General features: G+C 35.7%; 7 protein-coding genes across 9 annotated transcripts; 2 read left to right on the forward strand and 5 right to left on the reverse strand.

Moving 5' to 3' along the window:
• The first annotated feature begins 479 nt into the window (after positions 1–479).
• Positions 480–2,001, forward strand: LOC9323955 (ethylene-responsive transcription factor ERF061). Its single transcript, XM_021036031.1, has one exon. The coding sequence runs from the start codon at positions 706–708 to the stop codon at positions 1,723–1,725; it is 1,020 nt and encodes a 339-aa protein (XP_020891690.1). The 5' UTR covers positions 480–705; the 3' UTR covers positions 1,726–2,001.
• A 1,526-nt stretch (positions 2,002–3,527) lies between these two features.
• On the reverse strand, positions 3,528–4,256 carry LOC9322413 (filaggrin-2). The gene has a single exon (XM_002887846.2). It carries the CDS (start codon positions 4,197–4,199, stop codon positions 3,693–3,695), a length of 507 nt encoding a protein of 168 aa, XP_002887892.1. The 5' UTR covers positions 4,200–4,256; the 3' UTR covers positions 3,528–3,692.
• Positions 4,257–4,613: 357 nt separating this feature from the next.
• LOC9323956 lies at positions 4,614–5,242 on the reverse strand. 2 transcript variants are annotated; one of them, XM_021035009.1, is made up of 2 exons: positions 4,916–5,242; positions 4,614–4,834 (listed from the first exon to the last, which is right to left on the reverse strand). In XM_021035009.1, exon 1 carries the CDS (start codon positions 5,170–5,172, stop codon positions 4,927–4,929), a length of 246 nt encoding a protein of 81 aa, XP_020890668.1. In that variant the 5' UTR covers positions 5,173–5,242; the 3' UTR covers positions 4,614–4,834; positions 4,916–4,926. The 2 variants fall into 2 exon arrangements, with proteins under 2 accessions (XP_020890668.1, XP_020890667.1); XM_021035008.1 differs by having other exon boundaries at positions 4,923–5,240.
• Positions 5,243–6,020: 778 nt separating this feature from the next.
• On the reverse strand, positions 6,021–7,499 carry LOC9323957. 2 transcript variants are annotated; one of them, XM_021035716.1, is made up of 3 exons: positions 7,017–7,499; positions 6,877–6,894; positions 6,021–6,414 (listed from the first exon to the last, which is right to left on the reverse strand). In XM_021035716.1, the coding sequence occupies exons 1-3, from the start codon at positions 7,396–7,398 to the stop codon at positions 6,218–6,220; spliced, it is 597 nt and encodes a 198-aa protein (XP_020891375.1). In that variant the 5' UTR covers positions 7,399–7,499; the 3' UTR covers positions 6,021–6,217. The 2 variants fall into 2 exon arrangements, with proteins under 2 accessions (XP_020891375.1, XP_020891376.1); XM_021035717.1 differs by lacking the exon at positions 6,877–6,894.
• Positions 7,500–7,730: 231 nt separating this feature from the next.
• On the reverse strand, positions 7,731–9,504 carry LOC9323958 (protein SEH1). Its single transcript, XM_002887849.2, has 7 exons — positions 9,166–9,504; positions 8,973–9,073; positions 8,829–8,906; positions 8,604–8,759; positions 8,406–8,518; positions 8,182–8,308; positions 7,731–8,034 (listed from the first exon to the last, which is right to left on the reverse strand). Exons 1-7 carry the CDS (start codon positions 9,434–9,436, stop codon positions 7,900–7,902), a joined length of 981 nt encoding a protein of 326 aa, XP_002887895.1. The 5' UTR covers positions 9,437–9,504; the 3' UTR covers positions 7,731–7,899.
• Positions 9,505–12,616: 3,112 nt separating this feature from the next.
• On the forward strand, positions 12,617–14,617 carry LOC9322414 (protein ROS1). The gene is made up of 4 exons (XM_021033973.1): positions 12,617–12,921; positions 12,992–13,071; positions 13,208–13,540; positions 13,656–14,617. Exons 1-4 carry the CDS (start codon positions 12,881–12,883, stop codon positions 14,483–14,485), a joined length of 1,284 nt encoding a protein of 427 aa, XP_020889632.1. The 5' UTR covers positions 12,617–12,880; the 3' UTR covers positions 14,486–14,617.
• Positions 14,618–21,370: 6,753 nt separating this feature from the next.
• LOC9322415 lies at positions 21,371–22,704 on the reverse strand. The gene is made up of 2 exons (XM_021035871.1): positions 22,358–22,704; positions 21,371–22,071 (listed from the first exon to the last, which is right to left on the reverse strand). The coding sequence occupies exons 1-2, from the start codon at positions 22,560–22,562 to the stop codon at positions 21,503–21,505; spliced, it is 774 nt and encodes a 257-aa protein (XP_020891530.1). The 5' UTR covers positions 22,563–22,704; the 3' UTR covers positions 21,371–21,502.
• Between the last annotated feature and the right edge of the window lie 3,578 nt (positions 22,705–26,282).

The following is a 26,282-nucleotide window of genomic DNA, read 5'->3' on the forward strand; positions in this document are numbered from 1 at the left end:
GTGGTATGAACAAAATTGAAGGGTATACCAGTTTTAAATTTACAAATCCAAGCTTTTGTAGAATTTTGCGATAATTAGATATAAATATCTATCATAGTCTGTTAACTAATGAAAAAAAAAAAAAATTCGAAGATAAAGCAAATAAAATCATAGACTAGTAGAAGAATTTGTGCAAAACGCAACATAAAAGTATATTGATACACTCCCATATAGATGTTTGTCATGAATGTAGTGCTTATAATTCGTCTGAAATGATTAATAACACTAAAATTATGGTTAGAAATATTGTATATTTATTTGTATTATTTCAAAGTAGAAACATTATATCAAAAGCATAATAAAAATAGTTTGGTAAACTTTAAATAAAAGAAGAAGAAATCAACCAAAAAAAAAAGTCAAAGCGCTCCATGTGAAATCTATAAAGCAACCTTTCTGGTTTGTTTTCTTGTGTCTATAAATATGTACAAGCTCTTTCTAAATTTTAAAAACCCAAAACCTCATTAAATAGATCTTAAAACCAAAAAAAAAAAACACAAAATAAATTCTACTTTTCTTTCAAAACCAATCTCTCATTATCTCAATCATATTCTTGTTCAATCTCTTTTGAACTTGAAAATCCTCTGTTTCAAGCTTCCCCATTTTCTTCTTCTTTTGCTCAAATCAAACACAATAGTTAGGGTTTCTTTCTTTCTTATACTCCACGAAATGGAAGAAAGCAATGATCTTTTTCAGACCAACTTCAGTCCTAAAATCTCAGAAATCAGAGCATCTCTGTCTCAGATCATATTAGCAGGAGGACCAAACACACTCGACTCAATCTTCTCACTTCTCACTCCCTCCACCGTAGAATCCGCCGCAACATCTTTCAACAATCTCAATCCTCAGCCACCGCCGCAGCTCGGCTCCTCCGTCTATCTCCGGCAACGAGATATCATTGAAAAATTTCACCTTCAAAACAGAGCAATCTCCAGTACCCATCCTCCTCTGTTTTCCTCATCGTTCGATCATCATCAAACTTCCGAGCTAATGCTCCAAGCGGCGGCCGGGACTCCAGCCGCCGCTTTCGCCGCTGCGTTAGCGGCTGGGAGGACGATGAAAAAGAAGAAACTTTACAGAGGAGTGAGGCAGAGACATTGGGGAAAATGGGTTGCGGAGATAAGATTGCCGCAAAACAGAATGAGGGTTTGGTTAGGGACTTACGACACGGCGGAAGCCGCCGCTTACGCTTACGATCGCGCCGCCTACAAGCTCCGTGGAGAATATGCTCGTCTCAATTTCCCGAATCTCAAAGACCCGAGTGAGTTGCTCGGACTCGGAGATTCCTCCAAGCTGATAGCTCTCAAGAACGCCGTCGACGGGAAGATCCAATCCATTTGCCAGAGAGTCAGAAAAGAGAGAGCAAAAAAGAGCGGGAAAGTGAGCAAGAACCCGTCGGCGACGGCGGATTCTTCGTGTTTGTCATCGCCGGAGATTCTTTCGTCGTCTCCGGCGACAACGACTACGACTGCGGTTAATTCAGAGGATAGTTACTGGGTTTCGCCGATGGGTTTGTGTAACAGCGAGATTAGTTCTCCGGCATCGGTTTCGGTTTCCGATGAGATTCCAGCGATGACGACGGCGACGGCGGAGGAAGAGGCAATGATGGGAGTGGACACTGATGGGTTCTTGCTAGCGAGAATGCCATCGTTCGATCCAGAGCTTATTTGGGAAGTTCTTGCCAATTGAACTACGTACACAAAAACTGTGAATTTTGATCAAAATTGCAACAAGAAGAAAATACAAAACTTTGGAATTAGGAAACCTGCATGATGAGAAAATTAGGGTTTTAGGTGTGAATTAAGGGTTTAAACAAAACTTTTGTTAAAATCATTCGAAAGTTGTTAAATAATATAATTAGGGTTTCTTGATTACAATCTAAAGCCTCGTGGTTTTTGAAAGAGGTTGTGAAAGCTCCTTTTTTTTGAATTTCTATATCATCGAAGGACTTTCTTTGTGATTGTACTTAGAACAATTATATGTTACATTTTTCTTTTAATAAAATTGAGATTGTGAGTAAAAGCTTCTAGAGAGATTTAAGTAACACAGGTGTGAGGTGAAGTTAAAGAATACTGTATAAAAAATTAATGATGTGTTTTGTAAGAAGCAATTAAATAAGATTGGTGGGGAAGGTAAGAGAGAAGAGAAGAAGCACATGTCACAGTCTCGACCATATGCCCAATGCTTTTGTAGTGGTCCCTTTTATTCTCTCCTTCCATGTGATTTGTGATTGATTATCAAAGACTATTTGTTTTCTCATTTATATTCACATCCATATTTTACATAAACATTTCTATAACAATGGACCAAACAAATTTTCGTAAACAAAACTGGAACATACTAGCTATTTTACTTATGCTTTCAAAGTAAAATCAGAATTAAGTTTGATCCAACCCACATTAGACCAACTTTGCAAAGAGTGAACCGGAACAATGCCAATGCCAAATCCGTTAAACTTGACATTATTTTGGTGTTTAGTGAAAAAATGAATAAAAAATATTGATTAGTGGTTAATTGTGGTTTGGTGGTACGCATATCCAAATGATCAGGCCGGACCTAAATCTTAAAAAAATAAAGAATAAACCAAATCTTGACATTTTAAAAAAACATGCCAGCAGACGAAAATAACACAACATTTCTATCTCTCTCTATAAATAATATATTATTTTCATTTAAATTATTTTTTCCCCTAAGCATTTGGAAGTTTTAATATTCTATAGCTGCCAGAATTATCAAAAGCAACAACGAAATGAACTAGCTCAACAATTTTCATCTAAACTAACTAAAAAAAAAAATTTATAAAATTCAAAAACAATTTTTTTATGTGGAAGCCCCTTTGGTCCATTGGTTGACCAATGGTTGATTAATGCTTCTACACCAAAAGGTCTGGGGTTCGAGTCCCAGGTATTGCGATTTATTAACAAATTTGCAGATTAATGGAGGCAAGTGTGCAAGAGATCTCCAGCGATGTACAATTATAGCCGTTCGCCAGGATTCTACGCAGAGAAGGAAGTGTCGCCAGGTCGTGGATCATTGAAGATATTCATCAAGATTACGAAGAAGGAAGTGTAGTCTGTCGTGAATCTAGTAAGGGTCAGAAAGAATTGTCAGTTGTAGAAGCGTCTATGTAACAGTTCTCATAATTTGCAATTAATAATAAATCTAGACGACAAAAAAAAAAAACAATTTTTTTTATTTGTTAGGCTAAAGCGATTTCCTTTGTTTTTAATGGCCCATAGTGCAAGGCATTTGGCCTTAAACTGTACATACTATGATTAGTTAGGTTTGTGCCTAAGGCATTAACCCTCCTTAGGTTAATTTGACCAGAGATTGTTCAAATTTTCTACACCGTTTATTATATTTTGTTTGAATCTGATGTAGATAAAGTTTTTATTAAGAAATGGTCACACTAATTTAACTACTTTTCTGAGATAGCCATTAATCCTTGACCACTCTAGTTTTCTCAGTTGGTTTCTGGTAGATTTGTAGGGTTTGCAACAAAAATATAAAAGTAGATTTATAGTAGCGAGGTTATATAGGACACACAGAGACACAACCACCTAAGTGATTTTATTTTTAAGTATTACATCCAAGTACTTAATTTGTATAGTCTCTCTCTTAGAACCGTTACTTTCTTTAGAGCAAGCATATCATATTCAGTCGCTGTCGCTACCGCTGCTGCTTCCACTCTCATTGCCACTGCCATGCCCATCCTTGTTCTTCTTCTTGTGCTCACTTTTCCTCTTATGTTTCTTCTCACCATTGTTGATGAACATTCCAAGGCCATTAAGACCTTTGTTTGTCTCATGAGTTTTCTTCTGGTGCTGCCCTATGAGTTTCCCATGTCCTTGACCTTTATTAGCCTCTTGGCTCTTGTGTTGCCCTAGAAACGTGCCTAGGCCACTCTGACCCTTTTGGCCATTTTGACCCTTGAAGAGCCCATCAAGAAACCCACCGTGGCTACGGTGGTTCAAAGTCGGGCTTTGCCCATATACTGGGCGACTCTGGCTCTGGCTATATTCCTCACGGTTCTGGATCTGGCCATATCCCCCACGGGTCTGGCTCTGGCCATATCCCTCGTGTCCCTGGCTCTGGCCATAACCATTACGTTGGCCTTGTGCCACCTCGTAGTAGTCTTTCTCACGGTTTTCGTAGTACTGCATGTTTAAAAGAAGATGTGAGTTTTATGGTTTGTATTTATGTTGTGTGTGGATTTTGGTATGAGCTTTAGATGTCTATATATACTATATTGAGCTTTTCGTAAGAGTTGCTGAAACCAAATAGGCTCCATTTGTTAGTGTCTGTCTTTATCTTGAAATTGTTCTTTAGTTTAAACTAAAGTTAGCTAACATTGAATCAATTCGAATGGCATTTTCTTTTTACCTATTTGGATGTCAATCTCAGAATTGGTTCTCAGTTATAGGTGTCCAAGATTCAGATTCTTTGATTCATATTGATCATTGCAATCTAGAAGACTATAACGTGTGGAATTGTTACACTGTTCTCATCTTTTATAGTATTGTAAATTATTCTGCTTTTATTTTTAAACTAATTTGTTCACAATAATATAGAAGTAGTTAGAGTTATGTAACATTCTTCTCATTCCATAGTTGCATAGTTGCTTTGTATAAAACCGCATGAAACCAATGAGACTATAATCATTGATATGTTCATGCGGCATCATCCATCCTTGGATTCTTATTTATGACATTCAGACATAATACATAAGTTATATGGGCATTATTTAACTAATGAGCTTGCATATCTTCATTTCTCACTTTTACGTTGCCAAGCCCATCTGAAAAAACATAACGGAAAAAAAATAAATGACGTAATTCATGATTTTCAAGAATCTTAATCTTGATTATAGAATTCGAACCTCTTACATGATCAGTTATTAGAGAAATGTTTGCGGCTGTAGCTATTGGTGGGACCAGTTTCCTTGGTGGTGAGGTTAGAACGGGCTTTGCCAGAATAAAAAGGTTCGTCCCAGTCTGAGTCGCTGCGGGCAACGAATTCAGTGTAACCGCCAGCCGTCATGGGGGTTCCTTCGTTGTCTGAGTCAGAGTCCGACTTCTCGTGTGTCATTTGACGGCCCATTTCGGTTGGTTTCTTCTCTACTTTTCTAAACGACATCGATTCACCTACAAAGTTTTGTTTTTCTCTTATTTTTTTGTTTAGCTAAAATGTATTGCCTTGGTGAATTCGAGAGTTAAGGTTCCATATTTATAGATGAAGTTGCATGTTGTATGAACTTATCATAAGTTTGCACATTGTTTGGATTCCTCAAGCTTTTGTTACATCATTTTATGAATTAGATTCATTTCAAGTGGATGAGATTTACGTTCTTCACCTTTTGTGTTTTGACTATATATATTACTATCATTATAGGGGAAAATATAGTATAGATAAGTATATATGTTACAACAAAAATTCGCTTAGAAAACGATTTTTTTTGTGTATGTGGTACATGTAAATTCGATATGTGGTAGAATGTAGTTAAAGTCGGGATGACCACCACATTCTACCAAATATATGTCTTTTTTGTGATTTGTATACTTGGACCAAAGAAATGTTCAAAGTTTTTTGTATCATAGGTTTGAGTGTGGAATGAACTGGTTTCCAAGTTTAATGCAACTTTTTTTTTCTAGTATGAAAAAATCTATGGTATCAGTCGTTGATGATCCTCTTCTACCATTCTCTCCATAATATGAGAATTCCATTCCCAATATGGTTTTGGCCTCAACAAGCTCAGATCATATCTACCATTCTCTTGTAATCTCTCTGTTCGTTATCTAGGCTTCTGCTATCCTTCACCAAACTTGACAAAGCAGATTAAAGTTTTTTTTGCCAACTTCTATCAATAATAATGGCACAAAAAAGTTTTCTTACTATGCGTTAAATGCTAGTTATTGCAAAAGAACCTCAAGCTTTTTCTTCCATCAAGCTTTGAACAAGATTCCAATAGTAACTACTCAATGCCATTCTCAATCGGATTTATACCTCCACAAAATGTTACTTTAGCATATTAAGACAAAAAACCAAATAAGAACCAAACGCATCTAAACTAGCGTTGAACTCACGCGTTCAAAATCAGAATTATATGCCCATTGAGTTGTATAATATACAAGCTGATTAAAGAGGAAGTGACTTCGAAAACTACATATTTACATTTGCTTTACTAGACTGAAGATTTCTCTTGTTCTTGAGTTGTTGAAGCTTCTTCATCATTACCAAGTTTATCATCATCATCTTCAGACTTCCTCAGAGCTTGTCTAAGACCCAACACGATAAACAAATTGGTAAGAGCAAGAAGTGATTCAGCTCCTCCATGTAACCAATCAACATTCGACAACGATGTTCCATAATGCACCTTAGCTGAAATTCATTCATTATCATTTATCAAAACCCATATAATCAATTTTCAAGAACCATTAAAAAATTTAAGGGGGTGTTATTGGTTTATTAATTTGTAAATCCATATAGGATTTGGAAATTTCTATTAATTATGAAATCAAGATATATAGATTTTGAAATAACATGTGTTTACCCATGGATTTGAATCCTTCTATTTTTCTCTTTCAATTCCATACAAATCCATTTAAAACATAATTTGGATTCTCAAATCCAAAAACAAATGACAAAACGAATAACATAGGATTTTAACTAGTATTTATAAATCATGGAACTAATAACACATGATTTTAATTAGGATTTTAAAATCAATGATTGAATAACAAATGATTTTTGTTTGGATTTCTAATTCCTTATAAATCAATGAACCAATAACCCCTCCTTAAATCAAGGAGAAGATTAATGTTTTAAAATCAAGAAAAGTACCATAAATCCCAGCAGGAACTGCATTCCATCAAATCACCAAAGCCAGGAAAAAAAAAACAGAGGAAGGATTAAGATCGCTAATAAAAAAACAGAGCATGCGTTTACGATTTGGCCGCAAACGCTGAAAACAGAGTACTTACTTGTAGCTCCAACGAAGGCAAGCAAGAAGTAGAAACCAAAAAGTGTGAGTTTTGGAGCTGATTTGGATTTAGTGAGGAAATAGAGAAAGCCAATGTAAGGAAACAGAGACACAGCGAAGAGTTGTGATGCTATGCTCTGTGAATCAATGGTTGGAGCCCATGGATCCACCGGAAACATCCCTCCTGCGTTACACACGATTGATACTCTCAAATCATCTCTTCTTGCTTTCTTCTCTTTCGTATCGGTGAAGTGCAAGAAGAAGCTTTTGTTTCTAGAGATTGAGACAGTAGACTGAGAAAGCCCCCGAGTGGTGAACGGAGATGAGCCCACAAATCTAACGGCTGAGATTAGCGTCGGGGAGTTAGAATTTATCAGAATCATGTCTCTCTGTTACTCTCACGGTGAGAGAGAAGGAAAACGTTGGTGGATAAGAGGAGAGAAAGAAAAAGAAGATAGAGGAAAAAACTTCGTGCCGTTTAGATCTGCGTAAACTACATATGTGTCGTATTTTTAGGAAAAAAGCCAATGTCAGACTAAACCGGGTTGAACCAAACTTAAGCTTTAGATAGAGAGTCTCTCAAAAGTCAAAAGTCATTTAAAACATGATTGTATGACTTGCCACCTAAATCTATGTATTAGAATAATAGGTCTGAACATGTTTCGGCCCCTTGAGAATCTCTGGCGCCATTTAATCACCGGTCATAGAGTTTTTGTCAGTGGGACGAGAGAAAATGACTGACTAGATGAGAAAAGAAAGGAAGACCAAAATTACATAAAACTTATAGACTAGTCTTTAAAGTCAGAAACAAAACTGAGCAACACTATCAAATAATGTCCGGGAAATGAAACGAAAATGTTTTCGGACATAGGGGTGATGGGGACCTAGGAGGGAACTGGTTCAAGCGTGGCCTGCTCGTGCCATTCTCCATTTAACTTTGACTGCCACAATTTGACCATTCCATCACTTCCAGTGCTAGCTAAAGTCATGCCACTCATGTCCCATTCCATCTGCCAAACCTGACCAGGAAACACCAAACTAGTGTAACTTAGTTATGTTTTATGCCAAATTGCCAATCAAACCCTATAGTTAAGTTCTCAGCAACTCCAACAAACACCGAAGAATCAGAAGAGATATGAAAGGTAAAGAGCAGTGGAATTTGATACCTCGCCTTGATGGCCAGAAAGCGAGGAGACCTTCTTTACTGGAAGCCTTCCTTCAAGATCAGGAGCTAGACCAACATGCCATATTCCTATGCCTTTATGAGTTGCAACAGCAACAACCTCGTATGGTCTGTAGTGAAAGATATACAAAAAGAGGATTAGTTTGAGTGTCTCAAGACAGCAACAACCTCGTATGGCCTGTACTCAACCAAGATTGTTTGAATTACCGGCCAATATTTGGAGCCCATGACAAAGCATAAACTGGATCACCTTTGTCTTCTGGTAAGGCTAATTCTGCTACTGCCAACCATCTGTTATGAGCTTCATCAAACTCCCATATCTAAAACAACAAAATAAATGGTGATTCCTTCTATTCGATTCCCAGTTCAAAGAAAGTGAAATAAAAGTCTCAGTTCAAAATATACCTTGGAAGAGTTAAGATGTGGAGAGTCAGAGTTGAAGGCTAAAACAAAGCTTGGTTCTTGCTCTTCGCCTTTCATCGGATTCCAAGAAACAGATGCAGATAAGCTTGAAGGTTTACCGAGCATCGATAGAGAATCGATCACATTCTGAAACTCGGCCTACACAGAATGGTGAGAAATAAGACAAGAGTAGAGATGTTCAAGAAATCGATAGAAACAACAAGCCACCTGAAGTTGCCAATTCTTTAGTTCCAAAGGATTCAACAGCTCAAAAACCCTAAGGTAACCATCAGAATATGCTGCAACCTACAAAAATAATCAATGAATCATTCAAAAACCAAACCAATCAAAACAAAAAACAGACTCTCTCACCATCTTTAGACTCTTTCTGGAAACTCCAAATTGAACATCGAGCACTTGGCTAGACTTGTTCTTTATACTCTTACACAATTTCCACTCAAGAGCATGTGAGTCTACCAAAAACAAAACAACTCTATAAGATAAACAGTTTTCAAACAATGGACTTAGCAACGAATCCATGGAGATTTTTTCACAGTGAGTTTACCTTCAGAGAGCTCCTCCCAAGTTGATAAGCTCCCATCTTCGCAAATGCAGGCTACTGCATCGCCGTACTCTGAAGGCAACCAAACGATCTTTACGATACTCGATTCACTAACCCTAACTTTGGAAGTGCAAGTGAAAGTCGAAGAAGACGAAGTAGAGGAGTCGTATACGGAAAAGCTTCCGTCGAGGGATCCGGTGGCTAATCGGCGGCCGGAGTGATTCCAGGAGGAACATGTGGTGCCAGAATCTAGCGTCGCCATTGATTTCGCCATTTTCTCGTGCACACTGAGAATCTTCGGTGGTTAGGCGATTTTTTCGATTCGATTTCTAATTCGAGATTGGGCCTTTTTTTTGGGTGCAAAATTCGAAATTGGGCCTATTACGCATTTAATTGGCCCATTTATGCAATCGACAAATCGCATATGTTGAAATTGTTTATTCCGTTGTTGTTACGGTTACTAAAACTGTTATCACATTTGTTGTTAGCCGATACAAAACGTAATTTTTTAATTTTTTAAAAAAGCTTTTTTAAATCTTAAATATTAATAAAGAAAATTTTGATAAAGCTTAAGATTATAGATATTTTTGACCTTCTATAAAATTTATAATATTTGAAAAGATACTATAAAGTTTAAATTGGTAATATGATCATTGCATAAAAATATTAAATAGGAGACATTTTTTACAAAAGATACTCATAAATTGAGATTTTTATATTGTCTTATTAGTTAGATCCTTGAATATTTGTTTTGATTACATGCAAACGAGAAAATAATACATATTTGGATTTGTATATCCAAAATGTGTGTAATTCAACATTTGTACAAATATATGAAAAAGAGGAGTTGTCACTTAGATCCCGATGTCATAGAGACGGAGCAGCAAAAATCTTGCACCATTCTCTTTGCTAATATTGTCATAGAAGTATCACCAAATCATTGCAAATTTAAGTTCTAACAAAGAGTGATACAACATTCGGTTATTAGGATTTAATGTATATTTGAGTATTATGTTTTACTTCTTGGATTCATAGAACCTAAGAGGAATATATATGGTAAAAGTGCTTAAGGTTAATCGTGTCATTCATATGTTTACGGGTTGAAGCAGCTGTTGATGAAGTAGCTATGGACGAAGCATCAATTTCAATTTTATCATGCAAGAGTTGGCCAAATATGAGAGTGCGGAAAGAGAAGTTCAAAGACTGCAATGGATAATCATGGAGAATGAGTCAAATGACGAAAAGGAAATACTGAAATCTCACTTTGAGGTTGTGAAAGCGAATGTGAAAGCTTTTGTGAGAGAGATGTTGCAAGCATCTGACAAGGAAAGGGCTCTAGAAGTTGTGAAGAAAGTGAGGAGGACTTCAGAGGAGTACCTATGGACGAAGCATCAATTTCAGTTTCTGAATCCATCATGCAACAGTTGGCCAAATATGAGAGTGCGGAAAGAGGTTTCAGAGACTGCAATGGATACTTATGGAGAATGAGTCCAATTGTTGCATGATGAGTTTAAATTGGTAATATGACCATTGCATAAAAATATTAAATCATAGACAATTTTTAACAAAAGATACACATAAAATTGAGATTTTTATTGTCTTCTTATTTAGACTCTTGGATATTTGTTTTGATTACATGGAAACGAAAAAAATAATACATGTTTGGACTTGTATATCCAAAATGTGTGTAGTTCAACATTTGTACAAATATATGAAAAGATGATTGGCGCTTAGATCCTGATGTCATAGAGACGGAACAGGACAAATCTTGCACCATTCTCTTTGCTAATATTGTCTTAGTAGTAGCACCAAATCATTGCAAATTTAAGTTCTAACAAAGAGTGATACAACATTCAGTTATTATGGTTTAATGTATATTCGAGTATTATGTTTTACTTCTTGGATTCATAGAACCAAATAACAAGTAAGAGATACATTAATACCTAATCAAAAAATGCATAACCGCAAAGAGATACAAAAACTCAATGAGTGGTATAACATTCCCAAGCCTTAAGGTTTTCTACTAATCTAAAATAGATTTTCGTGATATAAAAGTTGTAGATACATATAAAATATGTATTATATACAAGAAGAGTCTTAAATAGCCATACAATATTCTATCACTTTCTAATATATAAGTCTATATTTGTTTCAAGGCTAATCGACGATTTATTTCTCTAACTCCAATAAACTCGTCAAGAGGCTCGGAAACATAGTTGATGACACTATTTCGATGACGCTGATCAAAAGAAAAATTTGAATGTGGGGTTTGATTGGTAGGATCTGTCCATTTATTAATTTCAGAGCTTTAAAACTAAACAATTATGCTTTACAATATTTTTTAAAAGCTATAGCTAAGAAAAAAAGTTCTTTGAAAATATTGCTTTTCCTTTAAAAATATTTATAAATATTATTCAGAATTTTTTTTAAATATAAATATTATTCAAACAAAGCAGAAATAAATAACTAGAAAAAAGGCTGTCCAAAAAAAAATTGAAAGGCGTTTGCCAGCCACGTTAAAAAACGTAGTAATCGCGTCATCATTTCGGAAAAATGGGTAAAAAAATCCTCACATTTCTTAAAAACATAGAAAAAACCCTCAATTTTTTTTGTGGGTTTTTAAACCCTCACTTTTTTAGAAATGGTTAAATAAACCCTAATATTAATAAACTTAATTTAATTTTTTTTAAAATCATTATATTAAAATAGTAAGAAACAAAAATAATTTAATTTATGATTTTTTATTTCAAATTTGAGTTTACGATTTTTTTCTAAAATTAGGGTTTTTACGCTATGAACATTTATACACCATTTAGTTGAGATTAGACAAATTATTTTTGTTACAATTAGAAGTTATGTTATATAAACTACAAAATTTTATAGGATATCACATTTGATTTTTTTTTTGTTCGAGTGTTCAGGTTTTGGATAAAAATATAGTTAAATAATGAATTTTAATATATCGTAATATATATATATATATAGAAATATTAATTGTTAGTAAATCTTATTTAGTTTGTCCAATGAAAATATTTTGATGTGGAAATTCATGTACTTTTCGTAGTATTATAAAATTTGGTTTGGTTTTATGTTAGTAAATTTGTGTGATCAAACCTAATAAACCTTTACTAATAAAAACTCATATTCGGTTTCGATATAAGAATTTACATATAATTCGTAATAAAATCAGTTTGGTTTCACGTTAATGAATTTTTGTAACACACCGAATAAAACTTCACTAGTTAACTTTTTTACATCATGACTTACATATTTTCAATTTAGAAAAATATTGTAAACTAGAATTTTAGAAAAAATATCCTAAATCAAATTGTTTCTATTTATTTATGTTTTAGTATAACTATTTTTTTGAATTTAAATTAAGTTTATTAATACTAGGGTTTATTTTACCATTTATGAAAATGTGTGAGTTTAAAAACCCACAAAAAAAAATTGAGAATTTTTTCTATGTTTTTAAGAAAGGTGATAGTTTTTTTACCCATTTTTCCCATCATTTCTATTGCCAATTTGCGAGCCACTTTTTTATTACTTTTTAATTTTTACATTTTTATCTTTGGTGAATTCTCACTTTTACATAATAGTCTCCAACGGAAAGACGACGGAGGACGGTGCCCTTAAACCTGTGTATCAGGCTCAGTTCCGACCGCCACAACGCCGATCACTCTCAAATTCTCTCTGGTACTTTAACACTCGACCAACGATGAATTCGGCAGAACAAATCAATCCGACCAAACCGGAGAGGTAATTTTTACCTTAATTTGAGAAATTCCGCACAAAAGGTGAGTTTTGAGTAATTAATTAGTGGATGCAGGAGCACAAAGTTAGTGTCTTTCCCCTCCGATTTGATGATTCTGGCCAATAAAGCGGCGGAGGAGGATGAGTCGTTACAAAGTAAGAAAGCAACATTTTTTATTATGACTCAGAAGAAAACTTTGTTCCTAGTTATTGAAATGGCTATGTAGAGTTACATAATTGCAATATATTTTTAAAGCTTGATCCATGATCTGATAGAGATTCAATTTTGCAGATGAACAAGCTGGGACTCAGGGAAAGCGAGAGCTTATGATGCAACGAAAAGCTAAATCAACAACAGCAGCAAAATTTCTTAAAGAAGCTAAATTGAACAAAGGTCTTGAATTGTACCAAATTTATAAGAGGAAGAAAAGAGTCAACGAGTCTGGTCTTGGAGGTTGCACTAGGTTTCTTAGGAACAACAACTTGTCTCCTACTCTTCAACATTTGTCTTTTGGAGATTTAGTGGTTCTGGCGAATGCAGCATCGATTGATGGTGCCCGAGAAGTGTCTAAGGACGTGGTGGTGGAAGCGGCAGAAGAGTATTTCCCGGAGAGAGTTGAGGAAGGTACCTGTAAGAGGAGAGCCAGATTGTTGTTGCATTGTGGTTTATTATAGATATATGCGATTGGTATGTCAAACTTTGGTCTAAAGTAAAGACATTTGAGATGATGAAATTGCAGGTAAGCAGAGAGAATCTGGCGACATGGACTGTGGAGGAAGTTGCTTTGTGTTATCTGAGGAGCTGCTGAAAAACCGAGAGTTGATGCTACAAAAGGGTGAAGCAGCACCAGTGAAGGTTGTTGAAGAAGTTAAACCAAAGAGCGATCCTTCTGATGGTTTTCGTGATGACAAATTGTTTAAGAAGAAGTATGTCCGGAGGACAAGAGTGAAGAACAAGGAGCAGCTGGAATCGACATCAGTTGGAGCGGTTGCTGGAACTTGTAATCTTGTCAAGAAGTTGTGCGCACTCAAACCGTCAAGCCTCTTAACTAATGTGGATGCAGCAGAGAGAGAAGAAGGGCTGTTGTACAACAATGGTGAAACTCAATCAAAATCTGAACAAGGTCCTTGCAGCGGAGTTAACAACAAGACGAAGAGCGGAGATGAGACAGAAGGAAACGCAGCTGCAGTTTCCGGGGAAAAGCAGTCTGTTTGTCTTTATTCAGCATGGGAACGAGAATATCCCAAGAGAAAACGCAGTCTACTGATAAGAAAACCCAAGGAACCGAAGAAGACATTGGGTAAGAGCAGAGAAGGAAAGGAACAAGTTTGTGACCAAATCGACATTTCTGAACAAGAAGCTGAGACAGAGGAGGAAGGGGATGTTTCTGATGCATCTAACTCTTCTAGTCGCAACTTGTGTAGTAGTTTCATCTTCAATGTTCAATGGAGCAACAAGAGGAAGAGAAATTGCATGAAACTAGAGGAAGCACAGAGCAACCGCGCAATCCTTCTTATTGCTGTTGAAGCAATCACCAATCATTTGGGTCTCTTAGACATTAGCATTTAGGAGAAGAGCTCTTAGCATAGTCTTCTTATTTTGTATCTACTCTTAGCACTGTAGACTACTTTTGTATCTAGTCTTAGTACCGTAGAGACTAGTTAAGAGATAATATAATATAATCTTTTGATGTAAATCAAATCTGATTTATATGACTGAAAATTAACCATAATGTTATAGAACTTGTTGTTCTTATTGATTAATGAATAGGGTTTCGATACATATTTATACATGATGAGGGGAGACAAATCCCCATTGGGCTAGTAAACCCTAAAGCCCAAAAGCCCACTAAGATAAGATAGACCGTCATAAGGAGAATCATCTAGAATATGGACATGGGCCTTCTAGAATATGGATTAGGCCCAACGGTTATGGAGTCCATCCGACCATGCGGTCTACAACACTCCCCCTTGGATGACATAACCGTGTAGATGCCAAAAGGATCTCAGTAATACGCTCGGGGATGCTGCCTCATTAAAACCTTACCAGGAAAACCCATTGGGATAAAACCATGGTTAAGGAAAAAGAGTACAGCACGTATTACTCCCCCTGTTTTGGTCATCCCTGCAAGTCCTTAAGTCTCCGCATTCCAATTTGATGCGTGAGCTTCCTTAATGTCGATGTTGGTAGCGCCTTGGTGAAGAGATCGGCTGAGTTGTCGCTGGATCGAACTTGTACCACTCGAACTTCTCCATCCCTTTGCAAGTCATGCGTGAAGAAGAACTTTGTTAGAATGTGCTTCGTCCGATCTCCCTTGATGTAGCCGTCTTTGAGCTGAGCGATGCAGGCCGCATTGTCCTCGTACATGATCGTTGGTTCCTTCTCTCCGTCCATGCCACAACTGGATCGTATGTGTTGAGTCATCGACCGCAACCACACACACTCACGGCTGGCCTCGTGTATCGCTAAGATCTCCGCGTGATTGGATGAAGTGGCTGAGATGGTTTGCTTCATTGAACGCCATGAAATCGCGGTTCCTCCGTGTGTGAATACATAACCTGTTTGTGACTTACCATTATGCGGATCTGATTGATAACCTGCATCAGCAAAACCAACTAAACCTTCTTTGTTATGGTTAGCATAAAATAGACCCAAATCAACAGTTCCTTGTAAATAACGTAAAAGATGCTTAATCCCGTTCCAGTGCCTTTGGGTCGGACATGAGCTAAATCTCGATAGGAGGTTCACGGCAAAACAAATGTCTGGTCTAGTGTGGCTAGCCAAGTACATTAACGCTCCTATGACACTGAGGTATGGCACTTCAGGACCGAGAACTTCTTCCTCATCCTTCTTTGGACCGAATGGATCACTATCCAATCCGAGGCTTCTCACCACCATTGGGCTGCTCAATGGGTGGGCCTGGTCCATATTGAATCTCTTGAGTACTTTTTCAGTATATGCCTTTTGATGCACAAGGATTCCATTATTCACGTACTCAAGTTGCAATCCCAAACAGAATTTTGTCTTGCCTAGGTCTTTCATCTCAAATTCTTTCTTTAGATATTCGACTGTTTGGGCGATTTCCCCAGAGGTTCCAAGGATGTTTAAATCATCCACATATACTGCTATTATCACAAACCCTTTGTTTGCGAATTTCTTTATGAAGATACATGGACTGATGGGATCATTTTTATAACCTTCTCTGACTAGGTAATCGCTTAGTCTATTGTACCACATGCGCCCACTTTGTTTCAGTCCATAAAGCGATTTGTTCAGCCTTATGCAGTATTGGTCTCGAGACCCTTTCTTATCTTTATCTTTGAGCTCAATGCCCTCTGGTAATCTCATATATATTTCGTTATCCAGTGGACCATATAGATAAGCGGTCACAACATCCATTAACCGCAAATCAAGATTTTCTTTTATTGCCAGACTTATTAAGAATCTAAAGGTCGTTGCATCCACCACAGGGGAGTATGTTTCTTCATAATCTATCCCCGGTCTTTGCGAGAATCCTTGTGCTACAAGCCGTGCCTTATGTCTCACGATTTCATTATTATCATTTCTCTTCCTTACAAAGACCCATTTGTGTCCTACTGGTTTTATCTCAGATGGTGTCCTTAATATCGGACCAAACACATCTCTTCTCTTTAATGAACTTAATTCCACGTTTATGGCTTCTTTCCATTTTAGCCAATCTGATCTTTGAGTGCACTCTAATATAGACGTGGGTTCATGATCCTCATTTATTTCAATTGCTACCTTATATGCAAATATTTCATCGATGTCGACATCTTTGCGGTTCCATTTTATTCCAGACATGATATAATTTATTGATTTCTCATTATCATCTATCCCTTCAGGACCATGAGGATTGGCGTCCCAAATCTCTCTATTCGGTTCCTTAGGGTCTGCCGCGGCCATGTCTATGGTTTCCTTCACCTCGTTTCCTACTGCACCTTTCTTTGATTTTCGAGGATTTTTATCTTTGGAACCTATTGGTCTACCACGTTTCTTACGTGCGTTAGACTCTGTAGCAATTTCATTGATTCCCTTTTGGATATCAATACGTACTGGTGCATTACAAGCTGGTATGTACGATTTTGTAACTTTCTTTGGGTCAACAAAGGAATCTGGCAATTCATTAGCTAGCTTTTGCAAATATATTATTTTCTGGACCTCTGATTCACATGCCAGAGTCCGAGGATCTTGCCAATTCAAGGATGTTTGATTCCATGATATTTCTTTAACCAGCTTGTTCGTCTCTCCACCTAAAGTAGGAAATTCGGATTCATTAAATTGATAATCCGCGTATCTAGCCTTAAATAGGTCACCCGTAGTTGGCTCTAGATACTTAATAATGGTGGGAGAATCAAATCCAACATATATTCCCATCCTCCTTTGAGGTCCCATCTTTGTTCTATGTGGTGGAGCAATCGGTACATATACGGCACACCCGAAAGTCTTTAGATGGGATATGTCTGGCTCATGACCCATGAGTAATTGGGATGGTGAATATCTATGTTCACTAGATGGCCTTATGCGTATAAGTTCTGATGCATGTAAAACAGCGTGTCCCCAAGCGGCTACTGGAAGCTTCGACCTCATGAGTAATGGTCGAGCTATCAATTGAATTCGTTTAATGAAGGATTCCGCTAATCCATTCTGTGTATGTACATGTGCTACGGAATGTTCCACACTTACCCCCATGGACATACAGTAGTCATTAAACGCTTGGGACGTGAATTCACCGGCATTGTCTAGACGTATAGTCTTAAGCGGAAAATCTGGAAAGTGGGCTCGCAGTCTTATTATCTGGGCCAATAACCTAGCAAACGCTTGGTTTCTAGTAGATAGGAGACAAACATGCGACCATCTTGTCGATGCGTCAATGAGGACCATAAAATATCTAAACGTCCCACATGGTGGGTGTATTGGTCCACATATATCCCCTTGTATCCTTTCCAGAAAATTTAAGGTCTCTTTATTTACCTTAGCCGGTGATGGCCTTATAGTGAGTTTCCCTTGTGAACATGCTTCACACGTGAGATTCTTAGGGATAACTCGTTTCTCTTTTAGGGTGTGCCCCTTTGAATTAGTTATTAGTTTACGCATCATACAATGACCCGGATGGCCAAGCCGGTCATGCCATAAAGTGAATTTCTCGATGAACTCTTTGTTCATTGCCATATTAGCTTCGATCATATTGATTTTAGCATAGTAGAGACCAGTGGATAATGCGGGTATAGTCTCTAGGACTTTCTTATGTCCTTGGGTGATCTCAATTATATTTAGGAATTCTTTGTTCCCTTCACCCTTTGTTTCAATATGGAAACCATTTAATCTTATATCTTTGAAACTTAACAAGCTCCTCTTTGAGCTGGGTGAATATAGGGCATCGCTTATTTCAAGATGCGTGCCCTTTGATAAAAGGATATGGGCTTGACCGTGGCCCTCAATGAGACTAGCTATACCCGCTATGGTGCTAATATTGGCATTTTTCAATGTTAGATTTATAAAGTATCTTTTGTCTTTTAAAATTGTGTGGCTCGATCCACTATCCACCACAAGTATATTCTTGTCATCGGCCATTTCTAATATTGACAAGAAAATATGTCTCAGATAATAAAGCAAACGATTATATTAAAAGCAAATTAAACTTAAATTTAAATCCAAGACATAATAGTATTCAAAACATAGAATAGAATTCAAAGACATAGAGCATGAAAACATAAAGCAAAACAAAGCAAATTAAAACACAAGATGTCGAATTTAATTTTCCTCTCTTAAGCAATCCGAAGTCTCATACTCCAATTGGTCATCGTTCTCATGGTCGAAATCTCCATCACCATCGAGATGAGCCAAATTGGCTTCGGGATTCTTCTTTATCATTTCTTGATAAGCATCGATTAGATGTTTAGATGTCCTGCACGTCTTAGCCCAATGATTGTCCATTCCGCATCTATGGCAAACGGATTTGACCTTGTGTTGCGGTTTGAAAATTCCGCGGCCACGACCTCGACCATTGTTCCCACGGCCTCTACCACCATGGTGGTTTCCTCGGCCGTAGGAGTTATGGTTGCTGCGACCACCACCACGTCCTCTACCACGGCCACGACCGTGATACCCTCTATGGACGTAGTTGGTTTCTTTGGTCTCTCGAGGTTCTTTGGCTATTTCGGCCTTATGGGCTTCCGGCAACGGTGTGGATCCTGGAGGTCTCATCGAGCTATTCATTAGTAATAGCTCATTATTCTTTTCAGCAAGGAGTAAGCAGGAGATCAAACTTGCATATGTTTTGAATTTCATTCCACGGTATTGTTGCTGAAGTACCACGTTATTAGGGTGGAATGTTGAGTATGTTTTCTCAAGCAAGTTATTATCAGTCACCGTTTCACCACATAGCCTCAGGATTGAGACAATCTTAAAAAGCTCGGAGTTATACTCCTCCACGGATTTGAAATCCTGGATCCTGAGGTTTTTCCAATCATATTGGGCTCTCGGTAAGAGTACCGTCTTTTGGTGATCGTATCGATTTTTCAACTCGATCCAAAGATCGAGAGGATCCTCGATAGTAAGGTACTGATTCTTAAGGCTCTCTGCTAGGTGATGGCGTATAAACGCAATCGCCTTAAACTTCGACCTCTTCTCACACTCATTGTTTTCCATAATGCACTCGGCGAGATCTTTGGATTCAAGGGCTATCTTAATGTCCAATGCCCATTGTAAGTAGTTGTCGCCGGAAACGTTGAGTGCAGAAAACTCGAGGTTCTTTGTTTTCGACATCTACAAGCAAAAGAAGATTGAGTCAAAATCATGTAATCGTTAATGTCATGTGGTATTAAAAACCAAACATGAATCGATTTACTTAAGGATTTGACTTTCCTCATAGGGTTAAATTTCCTTTTCTAAATATTTCCTAATTTGATTAGGATTTTAGGGTTTTAAGATTTCCTATTTTTATTTAATATTTTTAGGGTTTAGGATTTCCTATTTTATTTAAGATTTTAGGATTTCTTATTATTCCTAGGATTTAGGGTTTTAAAGATTTCCTATTATCCCTAAGATTTAGGATTTTAAAGATTTCCTATTATCTAGGGTTTCCTATTTAGGGTTTTAAGGGTTTCCTAGATTTTAGGGTTTTAAAGATTTCTTTTAGGATTATCTTTTCTAGGTTTTCTAGGGTTCATGCAATTTTAGTTTTAGGGTGATAAGCATGTAATCAATCAAAGGAGCAAACAATCTAACAACCTAAACAATCTCAATCAAGCCGTTTAAACATATGGAATTTTCGGATTAGGTTCGTTTTAGTTTTAGGTTTTTTTAGATCTTTAAAGTTTCGGATTAGCTTATGAATTTTCGTTTTGCGATTTAAGGTTTATACAATAAAACTTCTCTAGCAACTTAGGCGAGTTTAGTTTAAGCAATAATCAACCTTTCTCTAGCAACCTAAACGATTCAAACAAACGGATCTTACAAGCAATAGGATTACTTTAAACATTCAAGGTTCGTTTTAGGTTTCCACCGTTCGTTAGATTCAAGTTCATGATCAGTTTTCAATAGCAATCACTTGAACAATCAAGACTCGTTTTAGTGTCTTAGCCGTTTGTTAATTTCAAGTTCATGATCGGTTTTCACAATAAAAAAACAATCACTTAAGCAATCAAGATTCGTTTTAGATTCCCACCGTTTGTTAGGTTCAAATTCAAGATCGGTTCTTTACAAGCAAAAGGAATCGTTTATACAATACAGATTCGTTTTAGGTTTCCACCGTTTGTTAGATTCAAATTCAAGATCGGTTCTTTAGCTTTTAGGGTTTTGGTTTTTACCTTTCACCTTTTGGGGGTTGTATGGATTAGAACCGGGAGCTAAAGACCTCGGTTATCAAGCTTATCACGAACGTGGGGTGCTAGGAGGAGATCGCCGATCAAGGAGCAAAGCGAGTAGTCGGCGGTTTGGTAGCTTCAAGCGGTGGACGAGCTCGGCGAATTTAGGTTTAGGGTTTTTAGGGTTTTGTTAAGAGCAACTCGTGCTGATAACGTGTTATAGAACTTGTTGTTCTTATTGATTAATGAATAGGGTTTCGATACATATTTATACATGATGAGGGGAGACAAATCCCCATTGGGCTAGTAAACCCTAAAGCCCAAAAGCCCACTAAGATAAGATAGACCGTCATAAGGAGAATCATCTAGAATATGGACATGGGCCTTCTAGAATATGGATTAGGCCCAACGGTTATGGAGTCCATCCGACCATGCGGTCTACAACACATAATAGCAATATTTTTGGAAGCCATAATAGTTATTTTTTATTTTTTTTTATTTTTTTTTATTTTTTGACATCTTTGGATCGACAAGGCCCGATCCATAGCCAATCCATACTACTCGGGGTAACGCGACTTAGTGGAGTCGACCTCCGGTGGGGAAGGCGGAGTCAAGTGGACTTAACCACTTGACTAAAGGCACATCCCCGCCATAATAGTTATTTATTTAAAGGCTATTTTAATCTATACACTAATATCTTCATATTAATATTTGGTGACTTAACTACGGTATAGTATTATTTATAGTCATATAAAAATAATTAAGAACATGATATACCAACAAGCCGACTCAGCGGGATTCGCTCGGACGTTGTTTTTCTAACAAGCGAGTTGATCTCTGAGCCAACCATCTCTGTTGACTCTCCTGACTCGGGGATCGTCGTAAGCGAGCCCGTCTTATCGAAAACAACGTAGTATTTGTCCATGTCTACTTCGTCGTGACCTGCCTTAAACGAAGCATTTGATTGTTTCTGTCTCAACATTGACTTAATGAGTTTCCCCAGAGAACGTGAGATCTTCTTGGTAGGGGATTGTTGTTTCTTGGTTAAAGAAGACGTTGTTTCTGACGGTGGAGGAGGAGTAGGAGAGAGGTGTGGCATGGACATGGATCTAGCTGAGGAGGAGATGGCTGAGTCGAGTTGGCGATTGAAAGAGTTGAGCTCGAACGAGTCATAGAGTGTACTTTCGCAATCCCACACCTTCTTCTTCTTCATCTTATCAAGATTGGTACTCTCTTCTGTGTTTTGTTTCGGATTCATGATCACCATCTTGTTCTTTGGGTGATTTTCCATCTTTTTAGTGTTTTCTGATCTTTGTATCGAGTTTTTGTCTGTAGAAATAAAAATATAAACTCAATATGAGATAAATAGTGATGCATTAATTCATCAAGACGGTTCATAAAAAAAAAGATATAAATAGAAAATTCCGTGGGTGCACAAAAAAAAAAAAAAAAAAAGAAAATTCCGTTTTCCATATTTTAAAAAAAGTTCATGGATGGATGAATGAAAATAAAAGTATAACAAACCCAATAATATGATGATATAGCAAACATAATAATTTGGAACTACTAGTTATGACCTTATAAGGATATCAATGATCAAAACCTGATAACTCACAATTTCCAATCTTGATTTTCATAATATATGATGATGATGTCAAGCTCTTAGAAGATTGATCATCTCTTGTCGTCTTAGCTTTTCTTAAACCCTCAGTGATTTTGATATGCCCTTTAATCATCATATCATCCTTATTTGTCTTCTCCTCACCATCCGCTTTTGTTGCCATCTTCGGTGACTCCAAGGCTCTTTGTTTGACCTCCATTTTATTTTTCTTTCTTTCTATATGAACCTTTTTTTCTTTGGTAGTGATTAGTGAAGGACCTGAAAGTTATATAGAGATTGGAGTGTTCGGTGAAGAATAAAACGCGTAGCCAATACCTTTTTCATGTGTGAAACTTCATCGTAATGAATTTCACGGTCTCTTCATATATCAAACTAGATAAGGACCCGTCGGACGGGTTATTTGTCGGACGGGTTATTTGTTTAAAAAGTAAAATCAAATTTAAAAAAAAAATTAATTAACAACGTTGTAAGTAGAAATTTTTTTTCAAAAGTAAAAACAATATTTACTTTTTCACTGTTGCCTTGTTTCTTTAACCACTAAAATTATTAATTCAAAATTATTTCGAATGAAAGATATATTACATAACAATAATTCATGATATACTTATATGAAGAACAAAAATTAAAAATATTCATCATAAAGTTGGTGAATAAAACCAAAGTGGTGTTTAATTAGACACGTCAAAAATATAAAGATGATAAATCGACTAAATTCTTTTGCCTTCGAAGCTAACGTTGCGGGTTCGATTCCTATATACTCGATTGCAATAACTTTATGATCAATCAATAAAAATTAATAAATTCAAAAAGTTATAAGCACGATGATATATGAATCTTTTATAATTCAAATATGTACATAGAAATTGAAATAAACTATTTTGAAATAGTATAATTAAATTCAAAATATCAAAAACAAAAAAGAAGCATATATGTTTCTTACATATTCAAGAATTTCAAATAAAACAATATAATACTTTACTTAAAATCATCACATATTTCTAATTAGAAATTAATATTGATATAAATAATGTAAATTTGTAATTTAAATCATGACACATGTCGCTATCTAAAATCATTAGAAATATGAGATATTATAAATCTTATATAATTTAAACTGAACGTAGAAACCAAAATAAATAATTTAAAGATACAACAGTTAAACTAAAATAAAAAAATTATAAACACGATGATATATGAATCTTTGATAATTTAAATATGAAAAGAAAAATTGAAATAAACAATCTAACTATACTACAATCATAATTGAAGACAAACAAAAAAAAAACAGTTAAGTAAAAAAATATTACAAAAAGGAAAAAAAAATTGATCTCACATATTTCTATTTGAAAAAATAAACTCAAATAAATAATATGAGGATTATTTTAATTAAATCATCACATATTTCTAATTGGAAAAGAAATTGAGATAAATAATATCAAATTTTAAATTAATATATAATAACATATGTTTCCTTTTTAATAAATTTGCCTGATTTTTTTCTTGTTTAATTGAAATATAAAAAACGTATAATTTCCTTATTATTATCTTTTGACAGTTTTTTAAAATTTTTTATAGAAATATGAATTATTTACAATTATTATTATTCTTATAATTATCTTTTACATTTTTAAAATTACTTAAATTTATAATTACTTTCAATTATCTTTTTTTTTTTTATTTTAAGAAGGAAATTTTTGTTATACACGTGTCAAAATCTAAGATCGATAGATTTGCCACGTGTCACGATCATATGAGTTATTAACTTTGAAAACCATACTTTATATAATAAGATGTTGCAATTAATATATATACACAGCCTATAGAAAAAAAAAAAAAAAGAAACTAGATCTAAATTTCTTTAATGGCTATGTCCAAAACCAACGACAATTTTATGACAATTTTCTAATCATTGTTTCTATTTTTGGTTTTTGCGTAATGTATTGATAACACTATATTCCGAAATCCGAACTGGAAGATTTTAAACACCTAACTATTTCTACGTACGTGACACTGATGCGAGCTTCGTGGCCATTTAACGTGGACAATTTGGAGACCGGAGACAATGCAACTATATGTACTAATAATACTCTCTCTGTTTCACAAAGAGTGTCATTTTAGAGTTTTGCACACAAATTAAGAAAACATTAAATTTTTTGTTTTTTCTAAACAAAAACATCATTAACTATATACCTAAACATAATCTGCCCAATAGTAAAACAATCTGCAGAATACTAATAGTCATAAAACATAAAAAATCATTAAATTTTGCATTGAAAACCTAAAACGACACTCTTTGTGAAACAAAAATAAAACCTAAAAACGACACTCTTTATGAAACGGAGGGAGTATATTCTAAATACTATAAATTTTATACAGTATAATTTTATTAAATGTATATTTATACCCAGTGGCGGAGGCAGCCAATGTCTTGGCAGGGGTCAATTTTTATTCTAAAACTAAAAAGGGCGATTGACAAAAATAGTCCCAAAAAAGTTTTTTTTTTCCAAAATTAGCACAAGATTTCTAAAATTCTACAAATAGCACCCTAAACTTTATTTAGAATAGAAAATAAGAGCAAACACTAACCTAATATTAAACTAAATCAAAATTTCTTTTAAATGGTGGAAATATATACCCTAAATTAGAATGAGGGAACCCAAATATAATCCCACAAACCAATGTTAAAATGAATCAAAATCTCTTTTTAAATGGTGGAAATATATACCCTAAATTGGAATTAATGAACCCAAGCATAATAACACAAATTCAATATTAAAATGAATCAATATCTCTCTTTTAAATGGTGGAAATATATACCCTAAATTGGAAATAAAGAACCCAAATATAATATTTTAAATTTATTTCTAATTTATTTTGGTTGAATATTTTTTATATAAAATTTGTTATATTATTGGAAAGAATAAACTAATGATAATAATTTTAGAACAAAAACTTAATAGTTAATCAACTAATGCTATTTTTGAAAGTTTATGGAGTGTGTGCTATAATTGTCCATAAAACTTGTTTTAGTGCTATTTTGGAGAATTTCTCTTTAAAGAAAGTATATTGCTGATTTTAGAATGAAATTTAGTTTGAAATGAATGGAAAAACTATCAAAATTTCACTATCGAGTATCGATTACTCTATTTTTTTTCTTAACACAAAAGTCTCGTGATGGCTTTGGCGATTACTAATCCCACTCATAAGACCATATATCCTTATGATCTTACTTCAAGCGACAACCCTGGTGCAATAATCTCTCAACCTCTTCTCAATGGCTTAAACTACGATGAGTGGTCTCTCAACTTGCGGATGACGCTTTCTTCTTGGAAAAAGTTTGGTTTCCTTGATGGAAGCATATCTAAACCCGCAGCTAATGCCCCTGAACTTGAAGATTGGACTGCAAACAATCACTTGTTGGTTGGGTGGATCAAACAAACAATTGAGCCCAAGATCCGGTCGACCATCTCTACCCGTGAAGTAGCAAAGGATTTATGGGACATCATAAAGAAGCGGTTCTCTATCAAGAGCGGGGCTCGTTTGCAGCAACTTCAAAACTCTTTGGCAAACTGCAAACAAAATGGTTCAACAGTGGATGATTATTTTGGTCGTCTTACTAAACTTTGGGACTGTATATCGGATTGTATGAATTCCAAGAGATGCAGCTGCGGCAAGTGCGAATGTGACCTTAATACGGCTCGTGACAAAGAGCTAGAGACACTTCGCATTCATGATTTTCTCTCTGGTCTCGATGAGTCAACTCACGGAGTGATTCGGTCTCAGATTTGTGCAATCTCTCCTCTACCTGATCTCGATACGGTGTATCAAACAATCTCACAGAATGAAACTATTCGATCTGCTGCCACAACTGAAGTCTCGGTGATGGGATTTGCCTCTCAAGTTTCTGGTCTAAGTTCCT

This window comes from Arabidopsis lyrata (assembly GCF_000004255.2).
Source record: "Arabidopsis lyrata subsp. lyrata unplaced genomic scaffold ARALYscaffold_2, whole genome shotgun sequence".
Taxonomy (NCBI): domain Eukaryota; kingdom Viridiplantae; phylum Streptophyta; class Magnoliopsida; order Brassicales; family Brassicaceae; genus Arabidopsis; species Arabidopsis lyrata.